Source organism: Mchenga conophoros, linkage group LG23, assembly GCF_057382185.1.
Source record: "Mchenga conophoros isolate Kocher_MC1m ecotype Shallow Benthic linkage group LG23, M_conophoros_male_GT1.1, whole genome shotgun sequence".
In the NCBI taxonomy this organism is placed as follows: Eukaryota; Metazoa; Chordata; class Actinopteri; order Cichliformes; family Cichlidae; genus Mchenga; species Mchenga conophoros.
In genome coordinates, this window is record NC_140547.1 from 42,217,975 (window position 1) to 42,237,252 (window position 19,278).

A 19,278-nucleotide genomic window follows, 5' to 3' on the forward strand; every position below is an offset into this window, starting at 1 on the left:
AAAATTGAACACATTATGTGCAAATGGACTGCAAATAACACCCAACATAAAAAGGTAAATAAATAAATAAGTATCAAGACTCTTCATGTTGATCGAGTGTTTGACAGCTCCATAAAAGGCGCCTCTAGAACAGCTGCAGTTCTTCTTTGTATTGACTATTCAAATCTTTAGACCCGTCATTAAAAAATCCAAAATATCCAAAATATTTTACTTCCAGGTTTTATTCCAAACTTTCTTCCAGCAACACAGTGTAGTACAGGAAACACAGAGAGGTGTCACAGTCCAAGTTTATTTTCCTTATTTTGCATCTGGTGTCCTGATTGTTTTAGTTCCATGTTTTACATTTTTCCAGATGTTGTAACAATATTAATGTATTTATTCTTGTTTGTTTGTTTCTCTTGCATACTCTCTTAATTGTACATTATCTAATGTCAATATCTTAATGCAAAGTATTAAAAATTATCTAAGTAAAGGACAATAAAAAAAATAAGCAAAACTTTTTCCCGGTTGTATTTATCTCATAACTTACAGCAGACATAATATTGACTTTAAGAAGTAAGTTTTTTTTCCTTCAGTGAAAAACAGCAGTTAAATACAAAACACATGCTCAACAATCTAATCCAATTAAAACCAGTGTTACTAAAGCTGCACTCAAAAACAAAACGCTGGCTTTAACCGATTTAATTACATGTAAGTCTTGCATGTAATTTTTCTTTTCATTTGAGTACGATGTAAAATATTAAATTAAATGGAATCTGGTCAAATGAAATTCAGTTTATTGGTGTAAACTGAATGTATAAAACCAAAACTTTCGTAATTGTAACCCAGGACCCCTGAACAGTTATGGACTTGTTATTGTGATATGTATTTGTAAGTCTATGCTTCTGTTCGGTGTTCCACTTATTGTATGTGTAGGTATGTGTGCGTATATATGTGTGTGTGGATGCCAAGCACCTGCAGACCTGATGGGCGTGGTCCTGTTAGAGGATTGGCCACGCCTGAAGCCACACACACACCTGCTGCTGATCAGGCTCGTCGGGGGAGCTATTTAGGAGACCGATGGAGCGCCCACCGGTGCGGGATCATTGCGTGAGACTTCACGGCAGTCTTAGCTCAGTTAAAGTCTGTGAGTGTATGCCTACTGGAATACAGTGTCTTGACGGCTGCCTCTGTTATTTTCCCCTCAGGAGGATCGTGGAGCATCAGAGGGCAGCAGGCACGGGGTGTGTGTGGACACACGGAGAACACGGAGCACGGACTTTTTGAGAAGACACAACACGGGAGTCACGGGGATTTACTGTTATTGTTTCATTCACTATAAATAAACGCACTGCTTAGACACAGAGTACCGCGACTGGGTCCTCCTTTCCCCACATCCCCACGGTCTGCCCTGCCAAACCGTGACAGTAATATTTAAGAATTTAAATAAAACCTTTGATTTTATACATTTTTGTTGCATTTTACTCAGAATTGTTGTTGTTTCATAGGGTGTGTAGGGAGTGTGGCTGAACATATACTTGTAAAAACAAATAATCAGATTTTTCTTCTTATTTATTTATTTATTTATTTATTTATTTTACATCAGTCAGATTGTTTCAATACAAAATAAAAGAAATCAACCCAGCCTCCACAAGCCTGCTATTATAACAAAGCCACGAGGACCCACATTGCACTTATTGTGTAAATAAGAGTCTTAGTAGAAGACCACACCTGTGAAGTTTACCTTCACTGACCTCAACAACCAAATTTAGTGGTTGTGTTATCTGGGATCTGAGCAAGTGCAGTGAAGAGTTTTGTGTATTCAGATAATTGATTGGTCTCATTTTGAGGCTCTTTTTCTCTGTTACAAAGCAATCAGTGGTAGGAGCATCAGAAGCATTATCCTTAAAGACAGCTGTATAAACATCACCCAGAAAATCTCAACAACAGTGATGCTAGAACAAATAATATTATCTTTCTTTCTACTTCAATTATTATTCTTTTTATAAATTCATAATACTTTAAAAAAAAAAACCCCAAATATTGTTATTCAGTAATAGCTATGGCTATTTGCTTTCGCCTCAGTCTAATAGTGCGACTCTAATGAAGACTCATGTTATGTGTTAAAATAAGGTCATCAAAAAGTCATTTGAGGAGTTTTCAACCAACTCACACAAAGCAGCAGCGATTAGATTGCAGCTCAGGAAATCTTCTTACAATCATTGTTTTAATTGCAAAAACTGGAGATAATTACAAATTCGAGGCCTGCTTATTTTTTCTTCTAAAATTGAGGACCCACTTTATCAAAAATGGATCAAAAGTTTTTAATGTAAATAAGTCAGTGCCTACAGATCAGCCTTTCTGTGCATCAAATAAATTAGTGTGGATTGTAATGTGTTAAATGTCAGCTTGTAAAACCTCTTTCCTACCTGGATAGTGCAAGAACAAATGCTTCACATCAAGGTCTGACTGGATACATGTTGATGGACATCAGGTGATTGTGTGACAAGCCAAGTAAAGGTGGCATCTTTGATTGAGTGATTGAGTGATTGATTGAGTGATTGATAGATTTTATTGATTAGAAATCAAATATCTCAGTGAATACAGAATAAAGATTTACCACAAAGCAAGAGAGCACGAGACAAGGCTAATCAAAGGGTATTGGCTGAATATGCTTGTTATGCCAACCCTTTTAACAAAAGAGCTTTTAGCATGCAGCTCATGTACATAGCACTCGAAGCAAAGAGTAAAACAAAGAAAAGCAAACAAACAAACAAAAAATTGTTCTATGAGGTTATTCAGTACTTTGATCCCATGTACAGCAGCTTCATAATAGCAGATTAAGTGAGTCCAACACACCTCACCTCCTCATCTCTGTGCATGTAGCTCTGCTTCTCTGGTTGTGCTGGTAAGTGGCAACATGTGATGTGCTTTATGTCCTTGAAAGTGGCTGTTTGTGTTGGGCTCAGGATTTGTGTGTCCACAGACACATGCATCGTGGATGATGTTCAGATTACATGTTGCACTTTGTGCCCTTCGGAGGACGATGCTCACTGGTCTGTGAAGTAAAAGGTGTTATGTGTCACATTTAGCAGATATTATTAGAAAGTAATGTGGACTTTTTTAATTAACCGGGGGGGGGGGGGGGGGGGGGGGGGGGCAGCTGCACTTCCTTATGACTTAATTAAAAATGACTACTTATCATTCTACATTTTAACAACTTTCTTCATTTAAGCAGATTACTATCATGCAAACTCTGTTCTGTGTCCTCTGTGTGTGTGACAGAGAGAGCTTTTTAACATAGCCTTCTGCTTTGGCTGCAACCACAGATTACCTTTCCAAATTGTGATCAAAGCATCACAGCTTCGACTCTGCATCAGTTTCTTGTCACACGTGGGGTTTTTTTTCCAGGAGCTGCTTTCAAACAGAGACAAAATGTGCAGATTTTGCATACCTTGCAGTCCTGTATTGTTTGCATGTAAATTTGCAAAACAAATGAGCGTTCAAACCATTTTCAACGTGTTGACGAGAAATAGAGAAGTATCTCTTTTTTTGCATTGTTATATTTCTAAATGAAACTAAGACGTGGGGATTTGCTTATTATACTGCCCTCCTTGTTCAGTGACCTGCACAGCCAGTACATGGGCTTTTGTAATGCTGCTGAGTCTGCAGTAAATTAGCACTATGTGATGAGCGACAGCAGCAATGCACTCTAATAAAATTTATTTAATTATAATTAAATCATAAGGTTTATCAGTTTGCTACATTTTATATTTCTTTTGTTGTATTTTGAAGACTATAAGGACGTTTATTCAGAGTAAAAATGCTACACACAGCAACCTGAGAAAACGACGGCAAACAGAAAAATGCTGCAAAAAGGCACAAAAACCCCAACACCTAAAACCAAAAACACTTCACAAAACACAACAGAAGTTGTTTTTTATGAGACTATAATGTGACAGGAACTGATGTGAAGTGTTGCACTGAGGCGCCATGAAAAGAAGCGAAGAATTCACGTGTTGTGAGGGAGAAAAAGATGAAAGGCAGCATATGTTTTAATCACATGATTCATACAATAATGTAGATAAATCTTTGCTACTGTTCTCTTGTTACTTCCACAACTGTTGTTTTGTGGGCTTATTTGTTATTTTTTGATAACTTTTGCAGTATTTTTCTATTTACTGGTGGGTTTATTTAGGTTGCAGTGTGTTTGAACTTTCGGGGGCAACCATAAAATACATTTTGCTTTTGCTATAAGTCTTGAATAGCTGCACGATCAACACATTTCTCTCACATGTACCATAGGATTTGGTTACATATTGCATTTTTCCACAGAATCAAACATATCAGCATTTCAGAGGTTGGGATCCTTGTGATTTGAAGCCTCTTTAGTCTGTCTAAAGAGAATTAAATAAAGGAGAGGAAGGCTCAACTTCTGAGTATTGCCTACTGAGCTTTAAGGCCTCCCAGCTGTATAATGTGCCACAAATACATTACAGTAGAGCCAACCTGAACTACAGTTATTACAGACATCATATTCAAATTGTGTTTCAGCCATTAGCTATTTCTCCCAAGTAATTTCTGTGGTCAGAAAACATCAGGGATAAAAACATTAATAGGAAAAATGCTGGCTAAAAATCCAGTAAATGGTTTACAGACTCACATTTATGATTGGATCTAGGAGGAAGAAACTACAATACTGACAAATCAGTGACAGTCGTTTTGTTAAAAAATATATTTTATTTATATAGCACATTAAAAAACACTGGAGATGACAGAAGTGCTTTCTAATCATCTATTATGGAAAAGTATAATAGTATGCTAAAATATACATAATTGATTGTGGCAGTGCTGAAAATATATTTAAAAGATGGTGGAGGTAAAAGAGTGAAGCTTCATAAATAATGCTGAAGATATAAATGCACTCATTAGATACAAATGTTCAGCTGCTCCTTAACACAAATATCTAATCAGCCAATCACATGGCAGCAAATCAGTTCATTCAAACATGTAGACATGGTCAAGATGACCGGCTGAAGTTCAAACCAAGTGTCAAAATGAGGAAGAAAAGGTTATTTACGGTGCTTCAGAGCATCTCTGTAGCATGGGCTGCAGCAGCAGAAGCTCACAACAGGTGCTGCAGGTAAGAACTGGAATCTGAGGCTACAATTATCATAGTCTTACCAAAACTGGATAACAGAAGATTGGAAAAATGTGTTGTCTGGTCTGATTTTTGCAGCAGCTGGGATCAGAATTTGTCTTGTATTTAAAGCTCAGGGTGCTGGTGGTGTAATGGTGTTGGGGATTTCATTTTGGCTCCTTAGTACCATCTGAGCATCGTTTAAATACCACAGCCTGCCAGCCTACCTGCTGCTGAACATGTCTATTCCTTTATACCGAAAGTGTCCACATCTTGTGATAGCTGCTTACAGCTGGACAACACAACATGTCACAAAGCACAATGTCATCTCCAACTGTTTTTTTTTTTTGAAAATGACAATGAGTTCAGTTTACTCCACAATCACCAGATCGCAACTCAGTAGAGCACCTCTGGGATGTGATAGAATGGAAGACTCACATCTGCAGATACTGAGTTTTTCCAGCAATTGATGAATCTATAATATGAAGAATGGAGGCAGTTCTGATGCTGAAAGGGGATTCAGCCAAGGTCCTGCACTATGTACCTAATGAAGTGACTAACTAAAAGCAACTAAGTTAAGAAGGTTTACAGTAAACGTGGGAAAAAGCATATGCAGACCTAACAAAAAACAGCTGAATATCAGTGGGTTTATAGAGCTGATTTGCAACTGTCAGTTATGGACCGGACTTTTTGTGGGATGGCAGAACCTTTGGGAACCATGGATAACATAAAAAAAGTTGGGAATATAGAATTATCATATTCATGTACCGGTAATATATAATTTGTGATGAAATTGAAATCAAAAACTTCAGTCAAGTGTGTAGATCTTGGGAGCGATGGTGATTCTTATGCGCAGATCATGAGAAAACAACACAGTGGTTGAGATTTCCAGTGTATCAATGGATCATTTAGAATAGTAGTTATAGGAGGAGATTTTGACACAAGCATCAAATTCCCATCAGTGTTGCTGATTTTACCTGCAATAACTTTATCGTCATGCGATCCGACAAGTAGCCTTACACCTCACCTCACCCATGCACACACAAACACAGAGATAATGGTGCGACTGAAATACTTTGCATGCACGGAAAATAAAATTAAAAAATGTAGGTACAAATGCAAAGTTGAACGAGTATCTGCAAACCACACACATACACAAATATGCACAAAACAATATACATGCAGACATGCACGATGTAGTGACTCGCTCATTTGTCTTCATCTTACAGTAAGACCTTTAAAGTTATCTCACCTTGAAAGATGATGGGAAAATTATGGTTCAGATGTGGTAGGGCGCTGGCATTCTGTTGGCAGTCAAAAATATGTGGTACACTGGTCTGTGGGTCACTCTTGCATGTGCTGCTGTTCATCCATTGATCCATTTATCAAGTTCTAACATACAAGTTGAAGTGAAAAAAAAAGAGAAGTGTCCACTGTATATTTTATCTTTGATGGGTTTTTTGCACTTCTCTCTGTCCTGGAGAACCTTATTGTTGGTCCCTTCACTGTTCCAGTGGTTTTGTGAACTCCACAGGAACACCTGTGCACAGATTGAAAACCCCTCTCTGTACTCTCTCTGTAGGCAAATACCTCTGCTGTACTATAAAGTTAGCATCACATGGCCAGCAAGAGTGCACTCGAGATCTTTGATAGACCATTACACAGCTGCTTGTTGGTTCTTCCAAGTAACATTTATGGTGGCACAAAGGAGGGGAGTATAGCTTCCATCCAGTTTCTTGCTCAGTGATTTAGTCAGGTTTATAATTCAGACCCATAGAGCAGAATCGCCTCAACTCACTTGAACACTTTAAGTCTGATTAACCTTTGAATTACACACCTTGGAAAGACATCATGAGTTAAGTTCCCCAAGCTTGACCAGTCTGGCAACTGATATCGTGAGCATTGCCAATGTCATTGCCAAGGTATTTGAAATCATCTGCTTATTCAATGGTAGAGCCGTTCTTGCCGAGTAGAACTAAGCAGTTGGGTTAGTGTACATGAACTAAGTCCTTGATTTGTTAAGGAGTAGAGTGGTACCCTGGGTGGCACTTTCTACGTGGTGTAGGAGGTCCTTTGCAGTTTTGATAATATCTTCAAGAAGGCAGATGCCATCCACAAAGTTAGAATACAGTCTTCTCCCTAGTGTGGGACCATAGGTACTGCTGACAGGTCCCAATGACTCTTGTGTAATATTATATACATTTTTACTTCTTAAATAAGACAGGATACAATAAACTGTGAATGGTTTCACAAAAAAGGATTGTGTTTTGAAATATATCCAAAGCCATAAGGGGTGTTTCGTACAGCAGGAAATTTAGAGTTATCTGGATAAATGAAAATTTTGGTTGCAAAATAAACACTTCCCTTTTCCACACTAACTAAACTACTTTCATAGCCTAACAATGCTTTATAGATTCCAAGTACAAAGTGTGTTTTATTAGGCTTTAATGTGAGATTTGATCTAGACTACACCCAGTTAAAAAATGCATTACGTATAGAATCCACAGTTCAGTCAGAAGTCATAAATCTGTGATTGACTATCTTAAAGACAAGTTTTGAAAATACCCCAAAGTTTAAAGGCAAACAAAATGTGCAGATTAGATTCAAAGACGATAACTTTGTCATGATCATTAACATATAAGCTAGTTTTAATGACTGTTGCAACTACTAAATAGTTTGACAGGGAAAGAAGTTAACTTATTTTGATATTACTACACAATTTTCTCCTGAATTAATCACTGAAACACTCGCTGTGACTCACATTGTCATTAATCACATCTTCAATTTAAAGCAAGTGCAAAATATCCAAAAATCCACCAAGAGACTCCTCGGTCCTTAGTTTTTTGTTTATCATGAATCAAACAAATAGTTAATTAGTTAGTGAATTCAATTCCTTACTGGAGGCACGTGCGTTCATCCAAACATCGATAGTATCACTACCAACGCTGGCACTGGTATTTGATCAATACTAGAGCACCAGGATTGATATTTTGGGCGATCGTGGCTCAAGAGTTGGCAGTTCGTCTTGTAATCGGAAGGTTGCCGGTTTGAGTCTTGGTCATTGTGTCCTTGCGCAAGAGACTTCACCCGTTGTGTACTGGTGGTGGTCAGAGGGCCCGGTGGCGCCAGTGTTTGGCAACCTCGCCTCTGTCAGTGCGCCCCAGGGCAGCTGTGGCTACAACGTAGCTGCCATCACCAGTGTGTGAGGTGGATGACTGAATGTGTGAAGCACTTTGGGGTCCTTAGGGACTAAATAAAGCGCTGTACAAATACAGGCCATTTACCATTTTGCTTCTATAAGATAACCTTTACTAGTCCCACATGTGGGAAATTTGTTTTGTCACAGCAGGAAGTGGACAGTGCAAAAGTAATGAAGAAAAATTAGAATATAATAGAATAAATACAGTACACAACTGTACACAATAGAATAAATTAGAATACAATATACCTATCAGGAGTTCAAAATGTATCCCTTTTAACTGCAGTAAATTATTCGCATTTTTAATGAAATAATTTACCTCAAATATGCACAAAAATAACTTTTTTGTGTTGACTGTCACGTGACAGACAAATAACAAGCATATGAATAAACACATAAATTACTGTGGAGAGTAAAAACAGTGATTTAAAATTGGCTCCTTAAAATGTGTTTAGAATTTGAAAATTGATGATGATTTATTTCATTAACGTGCCACACTGCTCTGTCCTACATAGAATCGGTGTCAGTAATGCTGAACCTGAATGTACATGCTTACAGCGCACTCAGTGGAAAGCACCTGCACACCACGAGCGCCCCCCCACTTCCTCCTCGAACCTAAAGGCGACAATGCTGCTGTGGGCGGAGTCTCGCGGTGCCTTCAGTCTCCTCGCTGCGCCGAGGAGAGCTCCGTGCGGCGTTGCGCTCAGACCGGTCGGACCGGTCCGGTAGTTAAACGGCAGTTTAACGTTAAACCCGGGAGACACTCAGAGAGGAAACAGGTGAGTCTGAGCTTTTCTTTAAACCGAAGCTTCGAAAACATTCAGGAACTTTTTTTACCTCTTCATATTTACTGCTAATGCAAATGAACGTATGCTGCGAATGAAATACGTGTGGAATTAATAAAAGACTTGTAGGAACACCGTGCTGCTTCATTCAAAAAGTAGTAGACTGTAAGAGGATATGACAGGACACGAGACAAATGGCCCAGGATTATGGATGGAAACAGAGACTGTGATAATATAGTAACGTGTGACAACTAATAACCCGTATTATACGCCTAATATTAATAACAGAACAGGAAATATTTTTATTAGAAATTAACTACGACACTGTAAATCATACAAATTAAATAAAGCAGGTAATTATGCCTTTTAAGGTCCTTTTGAATTAAAGCTAAAGAACAAAACAGAAGTATAAAGTGGCAGAAAGCAGAGTGACAGGAACTGTTTCAGAATGTAACATAGTGTATTATTTGGTTATATTGCAACATCAAACGCTACTTATGATTTTAATTTGAGAACAAAGAGGTGTTTTGAAGTATTATCAACAGATAAATCATAACCAAAAGAACCAGCATGAAGCACAGCACAGGAGTACTGAGAGGTTCCTGTCATAAAGTCCTCCAGAGTGCTCAAGAGTATTTTAAAGAAGTGAAGTGAATCAGGTCTAAAATTGGGTAACTATGTTTCCTGAAAAGGGGGCAAATATAATCAAGTCTGAGAAAGCTGGAAATAAAAGATGTTTCCTTAGCCTTTCCCTCAAGACTCTGGTTAACCATGTGCTAATTATTTCAATTTAATATTGACTCTGATGCAAGAGTAAACTTGCTACCTGGAAATGCACTAGGTCTCCTATGTACATGAAATTTTGTTTTCACAAAGACCTTCCGATTCAGATCAGAGCACCGCAACAAAAACAGCAAACACAAACACCGGCCCTGATGCAGGACCCTCATACTACAGTCCCGCATCATGGGTTGTGATTGCTTTGCTTACTGAAAGGATTTGCAGTTGTTACTAGATAGCAGCAGCTGACATACACATCACTTCTGTAAAATTCAGCCTGTCTTACAGCCTGTTATCCCAATGTAACAAAGCAATGCTGGTGCATGCATGCATCTTCCCTCTATCATAACTGCACACCAGCTTTCCTTAGAACCCGCCTTAAGTGGACCAGACCAGTGAGACTCCCATTTCTCTCAGTGTTTAACTGCACATTTAATCTCTGAGATATGTTGATATAAAAAAAAGAATTGTAATGTCAACAGTATGTCTCTGTTTATCTACAGGATAAAGAAATGCCAATGTATTAAATGAAAGAAGTCTGTCACCATGACTGGTTGGGTTTAAATTGTAAGAAATAAATGTGGAAAATTACAAAAAAAGTTCTGGTAGCTCATTGCTCAGATTGTCCTGTCAATATAAAACAAAGTTTCTGTAAATTCACAAAAAATGGCAGATTTCTTATTGTGTAATTTCTATATTAGATCAGATTTGTCAGTTGCTCAGTTATGTTGGAGTAGTATGAGCAGTTGCTGTGGAGGTCCTTATTAGGCGAAACAGGGCAAGTTGTAAAATTTATCCGAATACAGACCAAAATCTATGCCCTTGTGGGCTGGATTGGAGTCTGTGTCAGGCTGATTCTGGCCCCCAGCCCTTATGTTTGACACCCATTGTCTAACATCTCTGCTTATATCAACACATATTTTGCAGTGTGGACTGAATTTATAAAGGGGTTGCATAATAAATAAAGAAATTACCTGTTTTGTAAGTACAATAATGAGTCTGCATTACTTTACTTACATTATAATCCATCTAGTCCTTGTCGGCCACTGAGAATATCTTTATAGAATTTTTATGTTATATTACTTGCCATTTCTGCTGCCCTCTTGGCCTTTTACTTACAAATGGAGGATATATAACACTCACTTTACCAAAAACTGATTGCAGTTTCTGACAAAAGTTTTATTTCTGACTGAAAATGACTCAATGCTATTTATGAAACTTAAGAAAACACCAGCAATAAGAAAAACGCTGCAAAAGCACACAAAACATAATGGTAATGGGAAAAATGACAACGGAAATAGGAAAAAACAACGGAAATAGGAAAAAAGAACACAGAAATATGAAAAACAAAAAAAAGAAATAGGAAAAAACACAAGGGAAGTGTTTCTGGGGAGACAATAACCCAACGGACCAGTTGCAGGAACCCATAACATGGTAGCTGTGTTTTATCATGATTCATATAATACTGATGATGGATTTTTAGGCTAATAGTTGGGCTAACACACTTACCTGTCATCTTTTCTTTCATCACAAAACCGATAGATCCTCCACTTCTTTTAAGTGTCTCCCAGCACAATTCTTAGCATATTTTGGTTCCTGCAACTGGTCCGTTGGGTTATTGTCTCCCCAGAAACGCTTCCCTTGTGCTTTTGGAAATCTGTTTTCTCTTTTCCTATTTCCGTTGTGTTTTGTGTGCTTTTTTTTTTTTTTTTTTTGTTATTACTGGTGTTTTCTTAAGTTGCAGTCCGTTTGGCCTCTCAGGGCCACCGTACCAACAACTCATTTACAACAGTTGAAATACCAGCAAATATTTTGATGGCAAATCTTTATGCAATATGATCATTCTTCCAAAAAATGTCTCTATTAGCTCTATTAGCTGGCAGTGTTAAAGTAAGAGGCTAAAATTAATAGGTGACCAACTTAGGATGACGACTTAAGCTCTGAAAGGTTCAACCACTGACTGCACCACTTCTCTTACACTGAACAGATTGCAAGGTTTAGGGAACACAATATCTTACATGATTTCTGGAGCATTTCTGCATGTGTACACATTGAATATGGCAGCCAGATTTACAGTTAACTCCACTGCAATTCAGTCAGCTTTTTAAAAACAAGAATTAATGCTTGGGTTTTGAGACAAAAGAACCACAATTTCACCACATTTTGCAACCTTTTACAGCTTATCTAGACTGCAAAGAAGTGTCCTAGTCTAGATCGAGAGAGACAGAGGGAGAGATAAAAATGTATTAATCCCTTGGTGGGTTCCTGTGGGAAATTCATTTAAAAAAACAAAACAAGAATTAAAACACACCTATTCATGGCAGCAGTGGGATTTGAAACCATGCCCCTAAAGAGACTGGAGCCTTAATCCAGTGCCTTAGACCGCTTGGCCACGCTATCAAATATTGTCTCCTTGTTTTATCAGCCATTTTAAACTGTTCACATGTTTTTGCATTGCTTTGGTCATGCATCTTGTTCGTGTTTTGTTCATCTTGTTGCAGGAATTGCACTTCTTCTGTAAAACCAAGGAACAACTCAATGCCATCCTGTGTGCTGCCAAACCACAGCTTGCACAGATTTCCAGATCTAACTACCAAGGATCAAAAAGTCAAGAGTGCTTGAAGTAATTCCTTAGAAACGGATGCAAATGTTTCAGATGTCTCTTTCATAAACGTCTTACACTGTCTGTGTATGTAAGAAGATATAGATGACTGTAGACAGAAGTGTTCTAAGCCGTGTCGCAAATTCGCCATTGGGCACATTTAGTTTATTTCTGTCATACAGCCATAACAGGTTTTAAACATGGCCATGGAAGCAGCGGACATGATCGTTGTAGCGATCTACTTCATCCTGGTGTTAGGGATTGGCTTCCTTGCAATGTGGAAAGCCAATAGGAACACAGTGAGCGGCTACTTCCTGGCGGGGCGTTCGATGAACTGGGCAGCTGTGGGAGCTTCTCTATTTGTCAGTAACATAGGAAGTGAGCACTTCATTGGATTGGCTGGATCAGGCGCTGCTAGCGGTCTCAGCGTGGCTGCATGGGAGCTCAATGCTGTATTACTGCTCCAGTTTTTAGGCTGGGTGTTCATTCCAGTCTATATCCAGTGTGGCATCTACACTATGCCAGAGTACCTGTCCAAGAGATATGGGGGGAATCGACTGAAGGTGTACTTTGCTGCTTTATCTCTTGTCCTTTACATCTTCACCAAGCTGTCTGTGGATCTCTATTCTGGAGCCTTGTTCATCAAAGAATCCTTAGGTTGGAACCTCTATCTGTCCATCCTCCTCCTCATCGCCATGACAGCTCTGCTGACCATCTCCGGAGGTCTGGTTGCTGTTATCTACACAGACACAGTTCAAGCGTTCCTCATGATTGCTGGGGCCCTCTGTCTGACAGGCATCAGCCTCTTCAAAGTGGGAGGGTTCGAAGGTCCTTGTTTCTCTTTCATGCATTCATGAATTTATGTCAATTGTTTAACTAAAAAATGCTTAACCGTGTTTTGGCATGTCTTTGTAAGGTGTGAGACACGGTTACATGGAGGCCACTCCAAACATCAGTGCCATCTTGCTGTCTTCACCCAATCTGACGTATTCTGAGTCCTGCTATAACCATGCCACTCCGAAGCCAGATAGTCTGAAGATCCTCCGAGAGGCCCAGGATCCAGACCTGCCATGGCTTGGTTTCTTACTCGGCCAGACTCCTGCCTCTATTTGGTAATGCTATTTCTTTTAAGACTAATTTCCTTACCAATACGGTTTTGTACAGCCTTGTGTGTTTAAACACTCCTAATCCCTAAAAGATTTACTCTGAGCCAGGTGTTTTTCTTCTTTTGCCACCTGTTAGATTTGATTGCTTTAAGTAAAAGTAGACTGAATTTGTTACCATGAAATGCTGCCCGGAGGAGCATTTATTCTTGCTCCTTGGCTTTGCATGCTTCATTTAATTTTTTGTAGTGCTACCCTCAGGGCAAGTATGCTAATCAACCATGCAACATGTGTGCAAGGTCCTGGTTGCTCGCTGGCATCGCAGCCAGGACCTTGCACACATGTTGCATATGATTTATTTTCCTCAAAAAAAACAATGAATTATACAGTTAGAAATTCTTAAAGTAGAGGCAACACATATAAATTGAGTGGTGCTTCTTCACAGTAAGAAGGTCCGTGGTTTGGTTCAAGCCATGGAGCAAGAATCCACACTCCTCAGGTTGGCATTATTGGCAGTAAGGTCAGTTTCAAGCAGTTAAATCTGACAATTGAGAAATCTTTCTTTGTGGGTACTCCAGTTTCCTCCCACAGTCCAAAGACATGCACTTAGTGGGGTTAGTTTGTGATTGTTAATTGGCTATAGGAGTGAATGTGAGTGTAAATGGTTGTCTGTCTCCCTGAATTACACCTGTGACAGAATGGTGACCTGTCCAGCGTATAACCTGCGTCATGCGCTATGGCAACTGGGATAGGTTGTAAACCACCGCAACCCTAAATTGGAAGAGTGGAATAAAATGGATGGATGGAAATTCTAATGATGTTTAGTTCTCATTCTTTTTCTCTAACATCACTGAAAGTCCAATAAAGGCTTTAAATATCTCAGTGGTCAATGATTGACCTATAAAGTCATTTCAGTGTCAACATACATTTTTTTTTTTTTCAATGAAACTGTTTCATGATTTATTAGACTGTGAGATCTGAGGTGAAAGACTGACTGAGAGACCCTCTGTGGAGCCACAGAACAAGCACGGTCTCAGAAATGTCCCTAGAATAGTTCTCACAAAGCTGACTTTTGGGGTCATTACAAATGGCACAGGTAGTCCAGAGTATACTAAATAGAGGTGAGTACCAATTAGGAGACTAATTTTTGTGTCTATGTGCTCCAGGTACTGGTGTGCAGATCAGGTGATTGTTCAGCGGGTTCTGGCAGCAAAAAATATTGCTCATGCCAAAGGGTCAACAATCATGGCCGGTTTCCTCAAAATCCTGCCAATGTTTATCATTGTCATCCCAGGTAGAGACATTAACCACCCTATGAATATCTTACACAGATAAAATTCTGACTCTATACTCACTAATTGTCTTACTGATGTATCCTATGTGATCATGATTCCAGGAATGATTTCCAGGATCTTATTCGCTGATGACTTGGCATGTATCAGTCCAGAGCACTGCATTGAAGTGTGTGGCTCTGCAGCTGGCTGCAGCAATGTGGCTTACCCAAGGCTCGTCATGTCAGTAATGCCCGTCGGTCTCCGCGGGTTGATGATGGCTGTTATGATTGCAGCTCTAATGAGCGACTTGGACTCTATCTTTAATTCTGCAAGCACCATCTTTACCCTAGATATTTACAAGATGCTACGAAAGCAGGCGTCGTCCAGAGAGCTGATGATAGTAGGCAGGCTGTTTGTCCTTTTCATGGTGATCATAAGCATCGCCTGGGTGCCTGTGATCATTGAAATGCAGGGAGGCCAGATATTCTACTACATCCAAGAAGTATCAGATTATCTGACTCCGCCCATAGCGGCTCTCTTCCTGCTTGGCATCCTGTGGCGTCGTTGTAATGAGACAGGTGCCTTTTGGGGAGGGATGGTAGGGTTTTTCCTTGGAGCTCTCCGTTTGGCTTTGGCATTTGTTTATCGAGAGCCACTCTGCGATCAGCCTGATGAACGCCCATCCTTCATCAAAGATATCCATTACATGTATGTGGCAGCCATCTTGTTTTGGATATCATCTCTGGTGGCTGTTGTTGTGAGTCTCTGCACTCCTCCACCCGAAGAGGGACAAATCCAAACCACTACTCTCTGGGGACTAAACAAGAGAAAGAAGCTAAAAAATCAAGAAAGAAATGCTGAAAAAGACGTCAATGTTTTGAAACCCCTAAATCACTCAGCCTTTAATGGAAATGGTGTTCTTGGTGAAGAAAAGTGTCACAAGGACCCAAACTTGCTCAATGGCTCTGAGACAAATCTTGAAAATGGCCAATCAGGAAGCAGCAATAATGTCACAGCAAGTGATATAGAAACAATCTATTCAGTACAGAATGGTGGCTGTGCTCAGAGTTCAGGCTCCAAAATGGTAGAAAATGAGGAAAGAAGAGGAGTGGAGGAGGAAGACGAGAGCTGTGGAGCAGGGGACGCAAAAGAGGAGCGTGGATGTTGTATTAAGGTTTTGGATTGGTTTTGTGGATTCAAGGAGGAATTGTCCAAAGATCAGGTCATAACAGTTCAAGAACAGGAGAAGATGGTGGAGGAGCTTCTCTATGAACCTCCAACGACCAGAATCATCTTAAACATCGCACTGGTGGTGGTTTGCTCAGTTGGGATCTTTCTCTTCATCTATTTCTCCTTATAGGTTCAGTTATTTCCAAACAGAAGGCCAGATTTGTCCAAGAAATACAGAACAGGCATGTTTGATACAGTTAATTACCCATCACACAAATGAACAAAAGCCACATTTTAAGGATACAAAAAGCATGGGGCTACCATATTTTATTTTGTTATTCAATATTCAAAAGATGGTAGAGTTTGAGATGTACTTGTTGGCAATACACTTAGATGCCCATATATATGTGACAAAGTGAAACCCTTTAAAAAGCATTTACCCACGTTGCCTTTCGTATATTTTTGTTGTGCTGGGTATATGCATGCATACACATATACTGTAGGTCAGCGGTCCCCAACCACCGGGCCATGGACCCGTCCGTGAGTCGTTTGGTACCGGGCCGCGAGAGTTGAGGCTCCGGTGTGAAATTTACGGTTTTAAGGGTTTTTTATCATTAACTCGGTTTCCCTGGGTCTTTTCCCGTGTTATAGTTGTGTCCCTTATTTTGAAAGAAATATTTACATGTTACCATAGCGACCAGAGAGCATTAAGGGACAGAGAGGTCCAATGAGGTTGGCACATTTCAGGAGGACGCTGCTAATAAAGTTACACAGTGAATTCACGTTCATTATTATATTTTCAAAATACCACCGTTTTTGTCTTGGTCGTATCATTTTATTGTGTTTAACTTATCCGCGACACCTTAAAAGCCGGTTCGTGAAAATATTGTCTGACATTAAACCGGTCTGTGGTTTAATGTCAAAAGGTTGTGGACCGCTGCTCTAGATATTGTACCTAGAGTATGTAGGTACAATACTGTAAAACACCAAGCTGGTGCTTTACATGGTTTTAGTTTTTTGTAGAGAAAAGCTCTGATGTTTTGCCTTTAGCCTATATAATAAAAAATCACGTCATGTGTTAGGCCAGACCTTCCCAAAGTGGGGGAACCATTGCAGGGGGGGCATGGTATGAAAAGGAAAAAAAAAACAAAAAAACACTGCTAGCACTGGCGCCTCCACAAACGCAAATCAGGAGATGAAGCATAGCTGAATGTTTCCAAACCAACTTCATTCTAAGCCAAAGACTAGAAAATATGGTGAAGCAAATCTTCCCTTTGGTTTCACCTGCACAAGTGCCGAGGTAGCTCTCCTCTGCAGAATTGGTTTTCTGCAGGGGATCAGGAGCAGCGCTAGGCTCTCCAAATCACGGACAAACAGGATCCCACGTTCTTGATTTTTAGTTCACAATCACTTGTTGTAATGACTAACTACTCCTGACATTTTGGAGATGTTAGCTCTTTATACAGTAAAGTTACTGCTGGATACAAATAACATCAGGCTGATCCTGCCACGATTTGTTCCCCCGGTTCAAATCACAGACAAACAGTATCTCACAGCTGTTTATGTTTTTAAACCCATTTTGCACAGAGAGGCATTTTTTGAAAAATGTATTGATAGCAATGTTGAATATTATTACACAGGAAAAAAACAACATGTGTGGACGCAGCGTAAAAGAGTTAGTAGTTTATTTTCTTACTACCTGTAATTTATTGCAGATTACTTGTATTTGCTTAATTGTTTACTAAATGTTTGAGGTGTGAAAGAAACCGCAATGGAGCTAAAGATGGGTGTGTGTGGTTGGAGGATGTGTTAGTGCGTGTGCGCGTGCGAGAGGGGGGCGCGAACATTTTTCTTGTAAAACAAAGGGGGGCCCAGCAAAAAAAGTTTGGGAGCCGCTGTGTTAGGCTGTTGGGAAAATACAAATACAAAAATACAAAAGAAGAAAAATGTGATTTCAGAAAGTAGAGTTTGACCGAAATAAATACATAATCTAATGTAACATTTTATAGTAAATTTATATTTTCTGACTCTATACTCACTAATTGTCTTACTGATGTATCCTATGTGATCATGATTCCAGGAATGATTTCCAGGATCTTATTCGCTGATGACTTGGCGTGTATCAGTCCAAAGCACTGCATTGAAGTGTGTGGCTATACGTATAAATTATTTTAATTCATTTGGATTTTTTATTCTGAACTAACATGAGTAAATGTGTACAAATAATGACTCAAAGTGCACTGTTGTATAAGTACAAAGTTTATTTTAATGCACCTTATGTTTTTACAATGACTGCTTGTCAGTGTATGATTTACACAGGTCATTAGTAAACTTGCTTTAGTTGTAAATCAGCTTTTACAAAAAATATGAAGCTGTCAATGAGCTACTAGCATAATTTTATAAATTACATTTTATTTATATAGCGCCAAATCACAACAACAGTCGCTTCAAGGCAATTAGGTTTTATTGTCCCGTACTCATTTGCATATAGGTACATGAGGTGTGTTTTCCATAGTGCCACATTTATAACACTGTACACTTGATGATGTCAGTTGAAAACATAAATTGATTTGTTTTTGTTGTATGCTACAGATACAATCGCGTAATTTTGAATTAATGCCAATGGGAATGTGTTCATGATATTCATAATGAATGTGAATGGCTGAAATTGACTGTGCCTACATCTTTTCATTTAAATGGAAATGTAGGTAATTCTGTTGTTTTTAGCTGTTTTTACTTCCAAGACATACGATCATGACACCTGGATTAGTACTTGATACATATTTGAGTTGGGAAAAGCATTTGGTGTGATGGTCATGTTTTATTTTACCTGTACACATACGCAGAACTCAAAGGGTGCCTTGCACTTACTTTAATCACAAATTAATTAATTAATTGTGAATTAAAAGATGTCAAATTGTAAGAAGTTTTGCTGACCCTGATCATCAATTTAAAGATAGGACATACTTATATTGCAATATTTCCATTATATTATTTAGCACTGAGCACTTAAACAGCAACAGATTAAGTCGGACAAAAATTAAAACAATTTATTTTATTTTTTTAAGACACTGATTGAAAGTTGTACAGATTTAAAGTTTACCACTAGTAAGTTCTTTAAAAGCATATTTTACAATAAAAACTTTTTAAAAAACGAACTACTAAAAACAAGTGTCTTTTATATAATTCTTTTATAAATTGATCTTTGCTTAATGTAATTGCCATTTTAAGCACACTGAGGGTTTA

The 19,278-nt window shown here is 38.8% G+C and overlaps 1 protein-coding gene across 1 annotated transcript; it reads left to right on the top strand.

Annotated features, from left to right (window-relative positions):
- The first annotated feature begins 9,002 nt into the window (after positions 1–9,002).
- LOC146547907 (sodium/myo-inositol cotransporter-like) lies at positions 9,003–19,135 on the top strand. Its single transcript, XM_085265346.1, has 5 exons — positions 9,003–9,097; positions 12,385–13,313; positions 13,402–13,597; positions 14,755–14,882; positions 14,985–19,135. Exons 2-5 carry the CDS (start codon positions 12,686–12,688, stop codon positions 16,220–16,222), a joined length of 2,190 nt encoding a protein of 729 aa, XP_085121472.1. The 5' UTR covers positions 9,003–9,097; positions 12,385–12,685; the 3' UTR covers positions 16,223–19,135.
- The last annotated feature ends 143 nt before the right edge of the window (positions 19,136–19,278 follow it).

Excerpts from the sequence above, each read along its gene's own strand:
- LOC146547907 (XM_085265346.1), top strand. The coding sequence starts at position 12,686 with ATGGCCATGGAAGCAGCGGACATGATCGTTGTAGCGATCTACTTCATC. Across the intron at positions 13,598-14,754 it reads CAGACTCCTGCCTCTATTTG|GTACTGGTGTGCAGATCAGG; the intron begins GTAATGCTATTT and ends TATGTGCTCCAG. Across the intron at positions 14,883-14,984 it reads GTTTATCATTGTCATCCCAG|GAATGATTTCCAGGATCTTA; the intron begins GTAGAGACATTA and ends TCATGATTCCAG.